Source organism: Penaeus japonicus, unplaced genomic scaffold (genome assembly GCF_977035675.1).
Source record: "Penaeus japonicus unplaced genomic scaffold, GWHDUDI00000001_assembly GWHDUDI00000011, whole genome shotgun sequence".
Classification (NCBI taxonomy): Eukaryota; Metazoa; Arthropoda; class Malacostraca; order Decapoda; family Penaeidae; genus Penaeus; species Penaeus japonicus.
In genome coordinates, this window is record NW_028234413.1 from 41615212 (window position 1) to 41622711 (window position 7500).

Consider the following 7500-nt stretch of genomic DNA (forward strand, 5'->3'; position numbering starts at 1 on the left):
TGTGGCTCTGCATTTCCCTTGTGGCAGTTCATGAATTAAGCTCTCCTTGCGTTGCACTCTTTCCCTGGTTTTGTGGCCCTCAGCAGTGACTCCATCTCATGAAAGGGGGAGAGATGGAAGGACTTTCAGGGAAGTCAGTGCTAATCATACTATAAAGAGGTTCTGTAACAAATTTGCTTTTGGGATTTTCCTGTCATGTGTATGAATTATAAACCTGTGCTTGAACTCTAAGATCTTCGCATATTATAAAAATAACCGTCAATCCATATTGGTTTCCGAAGTAGCTCTTTCACCTGATAATTGATTTTCATTCCATTTGTGGCTCTTTTCTGCAGATAAGTTAAGAAACAGTCGTTTTGCCTTTGGGTATAAGCATCTAAGATATATAAAAATAAAGAGATAAAGGAAGGAATTATAATGTATTATTTCTTGCCATATATTTCGCCTAAATAACTCTATCGACTCAGTTGGCAAATACTCTTGCATTCACCTGACTTTTGTAGTGCAGTGGCGTCTTCATTGTAACTCAACCAAACCAATGATTAATGATGGCAAAGCACACACGTGAGCCAGGAAGGAGAGTGAAGAAAAAAAAAAGGATAAAAATATATTACCTATTCGATCGGAAAAAAACACTCTGATCCGTAGCCATGGACGCGCGAGTGGGCGTGGTGGGCGCCGGCCTGGACTCCCCAAACGCGTCTCTCAGAGTGGACGTCGGGAGCCAAGACGACGTTGCCATCGAGGGCGTCGGGTCGTGTGTGAAGGCGGACAGTCCATGCTACTTCCTGACGCAGTCGCTGACGGAGGACACCCTCAGGTACTGCGTCACTATCACCAACTCGGCAGGACTCGAGAGCCAGGACGTCGAGCAGTGTGATGCGTCTTTCACACCCTTTAAGCGTGAGGACTCTTGCTTTCGTTGATTGTAATATTCCTTCTTAGATCCGGTATAAGATAATAAACAGTGTGCTTGACCAGCTTGATGCGTCTACACTTTTCTAGTTTTCTAGTATTCGTATTATCATTATTATTACCATCATTATCTTCATTTTCACTATAATTATCATTATTATAGTATTAATATCAATAGTATTATCATAATTGTATTATTCTCGTTGTAATGATCATCATTATTGTTGTCATTGGTATCATCATTATTGTTGTCATTGGTATCATCATTGTTTTTTATCATTTTATTATTATCACTATTGCTATTCTCATCGTCATTAGTATTATCATTGTAACCATTAGCATTATTAGTGCTGGTAAATATTCTGAATAGTGGCAGGTCGCTAATTACTACGAATCTGGAATAGATGGACTGCTCTCACTATTCAGATAGAGTGAACATGACCCGTGAATCGACCCCTGTAACCCGCAATCTTGGTCTCGATAGCAGGAGAGGGCATGAAGGAGACCAGGGAAATTGTGGGATAGAATAATAATATGATAGTTAATAACACAAAATATGTCACAAACTGTAGTGCCACCTGAAGCCACAATACCCTGCGATCCCCATAGGGGTTCTGCCTTACACATGGTGTGCACAGTGATCCGCGGTTGCCTACATTGTGCCGTTCTTTTATGATGTGATCCAAAGACCAACCTAACCTTACCTAGGCATTAGTCTGCCCTTTTTCAGAGCTCTTTGTGCTACTGACCCTGACCGACCTATTCTTGCTGGACACAGCAGGGTGGAGCCTAACTTTACCTAGGAGTTAGTCTGTCCTAGCATAGCGCTGCTCCATGAGAGCCCCATGGTTTCTACTCCGCTCACTTATAGAATCCTACAATGACCAGGGGCACCCCTTACACTTCTCCATGATGACTGCAACTGACAAGCTCAATAATGCGAAGCATTTTGTCCTGTAGACCCCGTATCTTCTGTTTTCCTCAGGATGGGAAAGTAGGCCCATTAGTATGCTGGCTACTCACTAGAGGGCAGCCCACACCTGATATAATTACAATGGAAGATAATTCACCATCTACTGAGGGACATTGCTAGGTAATGTAACATATGTTGGACATTCCAGTACATATTTAAGCAGTGGCTTGTGGCGTGGGGAAAATTCCACGATTGTATGACCAGTCCTCTGGACAGCAGTGTGTGAAACCATCCAAGCAGTCCATAGTTGGTCATGAGGGTAAGCCACATATTTTAAGGAGTTGCTTCATCTGGGCTATGGCCTCTATGTCAAAACCAGCCTGTGTCAGTGTGTGTCAACGAGTGTTGATTCTAAGTCTGAGCCTGGTCCTTACCCAACTTGATGACCAGGAACGACAGTTACTGCCAGGCGACAGTGAGGCCGGAGCTCTACCACTGTACCAGTCTGACGGCTGCCACCAGCAGGTAAAACGAACAAGATATTTAATCATTGGTGATGTTGAGGTAGGTGAAATGATGGCAATAACTAAAGATTTTGTACCACAACTAAAATAAGGGGGCGTGGGGGGGGGGGGAGGGCAAAGCTGCATTTGTCAACCCTGGGTAGGGTTCAGTAGGTCAAGGTAAGTTGCACGAAGTGCTCCGACAAGAGGGGGCGAACCCCCCTATGCTAGGGGGAGCATCAACTCTTGCGGTTTATAGGGGTTGGATCACGGGTCATACTCACTACATCTAGTAGAGGGCGAGAGGAATCCACTGATACCAAAATCGTGGTATTTAGCGACAGAGCATTCTCCTCAATATCTACCCTACTGCTTTCTTCATAATTTGATCATATCAATATATCTCTATATTCTAGTGATTATCTTTTGTTTGTGCAATTCTATTTTTATCTACATGTCTATTTACATCTAGTCCCTCACACCCATCAATAACCCTAGTAAAGAGCGAAAGCAAAAAGCATAGATAATATAATTGATGTAGCGCTCCGCCTCCACCGACAGTGATGGCCGAGGAACCGAAGTTGGAGTTGATCGACGGTGCTAAGATGAAGGTCACCACTGAAGGATCAACAACAAACAATGTTGAAGTGATCATTTTCAACCTGCAGACTGATGACATTCTGAGTGTCTCAAGGTAGGAGAATGGAGTCTCTGATAAAGCTACAACCACTCAGAGGTTTAGTCTTAGGAAAAACACTGCCACCACACAGAGGTTTAGTCTTGGGAGAAACACTGCCACCACTCAGAGGTTTAGTCTTGGGAGAAACACTGCCACCACTCAGAGGTTTAGTCTTAGGAGAAACACTGCCACCACTCAGAGGTTTAGTCTTGGGCAGTACGCATTGTGACCTCATATGGAGAGGTTGTATGGTGCCCGTGCTCCGATACTATTCCTAATACACGGAACTCTTGTGCCATATACGAGGAGCTCGGATAAGGTGTAAAGTGTGCACGAATGTTGGGCGCTCTTGTCCATCGAAAGTGATTGTCCATGAATCCAGTGCTGTGAAAAGAGTAGAACTATGTACTGTACGCCAAGGTATTTGAAGGAATCTATCCTGCGAGTGGCAGTACAGCTACAGAGACCGTTAGAACTGAGTGCCCTGTTGTGCCCTGACCCATAATTCACCTGTCACGCAGCGAGCGAGCCAGGCGCCGCGGTTACCCCCACCAAGGGGGACAACCGCAATGTAAACATTGAGGAGGGAGAAGCCTTGGTGGCCACCTCTCCCTCCCCTCCCAACGCTGAGCACAGCACCACGGCTGATATATGCAAACCCATGGAAGAAGCAAGTACTGCAGCAATTGCTGCAGCCACTGATGTCAGTACTACCGACACCCATGTGGAAGGTACTGATGAAGATGATGATACCGGCTTTACTTTAGTAAGCCGTAAACCCAGGAAGAAGAAGAAACATGAAAATGTTATCAAGCCTACACTTGCACCAAGAACAAAATATGTTCGTCTCGCCTTTCCTGAAGGCACAACGAATTCTGAGAAAATGAAATGGCTGGAATGCGTTGGCAACAGCGCTCCGTCCCAAGGGGAAACACCCCTTGACCTCGTGTGAGGAGACACTCTCTCCTCGCCATATATCTATATTGCCTGTCATCAACAGACCTATATTGATCTGCTCATTGGCGGTCAAATTGGAGGGATTGCCTTTAAATCATGTGATGAGCCAAAAAAGAAAGAGAAATATGACGAATACCTCGTCACACATTATAACAAGGAGCTCGCCCTTGAGAATGCATATGCGCTCGAGGGAGTTCACAAGGCCATCAGAGTGTATAAAGATGGCCAGCCACTCAACCGGATCCGAATAGTATGGAAAGGAGGGCAACCACCTCCCAGTACATACAATTTTTTTTTTAAATACTTGCCCACCAGCCACGTGCGTCCGTGGAGGGCATCCCCTGTCATTTGCTTCAACTGTATGGGAAGTGGCCATGTAGCTAAATACTGCAAAGATCAGGTACGATGTGCAGTATGTGGTGAACAGCACAATGCTAATAAGTGTCCCCGCAATATTGTAGAGGCAGAGGGAGCCACAGCTGCCCCTGCTTTCATCCCATCATGCTTCAGATGTAAGAAGACGGGGGTAACGGCCTGGCACAGGGGGTGCACCGCCCTCCCAGCCTGGCACCTCTCCCGCCTCCCCCTGTGGAGTTAATGAGAGACCAGCTGATGCCTCCCAGCCTAATCAGCGACCAGCGTGCCGGGGGAGTGGCTGACCGTGCCCGCCATGACGTCACCAGCAGCCTAGACTTCCCGCGGTTGCCGGGGAGTAGGGGTGCTGAAGGTTCTGATCTGCATGCCACGGTCGCAGAGCTGGTGAAAAAGGTCAACGAGATGATGATGTTCTTCACAGAGGGATTTCCGGGCCTCAAATTCTTCACTCCAATTGCAACCTCCGAGGACAGCGAGGACGCGCCATCCCCCTCCCCTCCCCTGGCACCAGCCCCCTCCTCTCCCCTGGCACCAGCCGAGCCCACCGACTCTCACAGCGAGGACGCATCATCCCCATCCCCTCCTCTGGCGCCAGCCCCCTCCCCTCCCCTGGTACCAGCCCCCTCCCCTCCCCTGGCACCTCACCCTCACCCATAGTTGACCGCAGGCCGCACCGGGGAATCCCCCGCTAGGCCGCGCGTGGACTGTGACGTCAGTGTTGACGTCACAACACCAACGAAAGGAAATATCAGTGCAGAACAACCAGTGGAATCATTTCAAGCACTCAAAGAACAAAACTTAATTTTGATTGGTAAAATAGAGACACTGGAGCGAGATATAGAAAAAATGAAAAAGGACTGCCACTGTCGAGAGGTCAGTACTGCCATCAGTGATAAAGAATACCGCGATGACACACGGTGTCATGATACCAATTCCTCCATTAATGGTGGTCAGTGTGAGAGAGCCCGTGCTGATACTGAGGATAGACAGTGTCAGGAACTATGTGACACGGACCCTGATAAGGCTTCCGGTCCCCCGAATGTCCCCAACACATCAATTGAAGGGATTGAGCTACGAAGCAGAAAAAAGCTAAGAATTAATAGTTTAAATGGTTAAGTGTACTTTTAAATTAAGGTCTGTCCTATGTGAGGAGAAGTATGGTTATACAGCAATGTATATGTGTGCTTTCTGTAAATTAAATGCGTTACCATCAGAGGATATTGCAGAATGAAGTGTAGACTATCAAATAAAAAACTCTTCATTTATGGATAAACGCACAATCAAATTCATATCATGGAATATGCGTAGTATTAAGCCTAGGCTTAATGACCTAGAGTTTAATATTCGTAAAAACAATGTCGATGTAATCTGCGTACAAGAACCGTTTGCAGCTGCTACTAACATGAAAATAGCGCCTAAACTCAAAGGGTATTGCTCACATGTAAATACAGCCATGATAGGTTTGTTGACTTATGTAAAGCTAACACTGCCACATGAACTAGTAAAAAAGTCCGGGAACACCGACGTGCAGTTCCATCATTTAAGAATTAAGACTGCCTCTGGGTTCTTCTCATTATATAATGTGTATGCCAGGAGCTCAAAGTTTCTGACCAGTTCTCTACCCAATTTCCATAATCAAGGAACACTATGTATGGGAGATTTCAATGCTAGACACACAATTTGGTGATCACCAGAGTAACAGCAATGGGGAGGAATTTAAACATTTCGTCAATAGAAGATCGATGACTGTATATGACACAGATAAACAGACTCATTTGGCAGGTGGCAGGTTAGATTATGTAATTGGCAAAAATCTTGTACATGGTAATGTTTGTACTTCACTGGTTCGAGAGTTAGTCACTGACCACTTTGCAATCCTAACAGAGTATACTGTTGACAACAGCATAGCTCACAAAGCACCCAGACCTAAAATTACAATCCCACCGGGACTGGAGCATCACTTCAAGGCACGTGTTTATGACTGGTATAGTACCTATGTCGTAACCACTGTCGAAAATTACTCTCAGGACCTGATAAAAGTTGTCACTGACTACTACAATACATGGGTCTGCTCAAGAAAACTCTCAAAGAAAAAAAGTTCCCCAGTCCCTCACGCACCAAAGTGGATAAATGACCCCATCTTAAGTAGGGAGCATAAACGAGTTCAGGAACTTGCTAATTGTTATAGGGATAACATGACATCAGAAAATCTTTTACGATTCCTCAGAGCTAATAAAGAATTCAGAGAATTAAAGGCTCAAATTTGCAGTAAACATTGGGAGCAATTCCTGCAGAGTATTAACCACCAAACTTCTGCAGCTGAAGTATGGAGAAAAATCAGCAGGTTGTCAGGTAAAGCTGTCGCCACTCCGCAGTTCCACAGCCCATTAGAACAGGCCAATTTGTTACTAGATCAGTGGGCCAGAACCTCTCAGCTGAACTCACTTCCGCAGAGAATAAGAGATAAACTTAACACCACGAAAATAAATAGGAATTTTAACATTGCCATAGCCTGTTCTGCCACTGACCCCTCCGACTTTGCCGAAATAACTGAGTGGGAATTGAATAATGCACTTCGCAAGGGTAAGGCGACCGCCCCAGGTGAGGATGGCATCAATTATAGTGTACTTCGGCTCATTGCCCAGGTACCAGGTAACCCACTCTTACATCTTTACAGACTAAGCTTATCCCAAGGAATACTCCCAAGCTCCTGGAGTCAAAGCTTAATCAAACCCATACCCAAACCGAACTCTGATAAGTACCGACCCGTCTCATTGACCTCATGTTTATGCAAGGTACTTGAGAGAATTATTTTGAGCAGACTCATGTATCGCATACATGCCAAGTTAACTCCAAGACTGTATGGATTCCTCCCAGGACGTAGCACTCAGCACTGCTTTGCAGAGTACTTGACAAATTCTCAGCAAGGCATGCAAACTGTATTTCTCGATCTTAAATCTGCCTTTGATATTGCAAACAGAGACCTCATCCTTGAGCAACTGGCTAGCTTTGGTATTCAAGGTAAACTTTTAACATGGATTCAAATGTACTTATCAAACCGATCAGCTCATGTTCTCTTCAGGGGAATCAAAAGTACATACTCTAAAATGTTTGAGCTTGGCACACCTCAGGGGGGCGTACTTAGCCCCATGCTATTT

General features: G+C 45.4%; 1 protein-coding gene across 1 annotated transcript in view; it reads left to right on the forward strand.

Moving 5' to 3' along the window:
- Positions 1-7500, forward strand: part of LOC122266961 (uncharacterized) — a gene marked incomplete at its 3' end in the record, with an annotated part of 70805 nt that overhangs the window by 33403 nt on the left and 29902 nt on the right. The window contains exons 26-27 of the mRNA XM_086541467.1: positions 649-903; positions 2893-3025. Of these exons, the coding sequence (XP_086397593.1) occupies positions 649-903; positions 2893-3025 (388 nt within the window). The remainder of the gene's footprint in view (positions 1-648; positions 904-2892; positions 3026-7500) is intronic.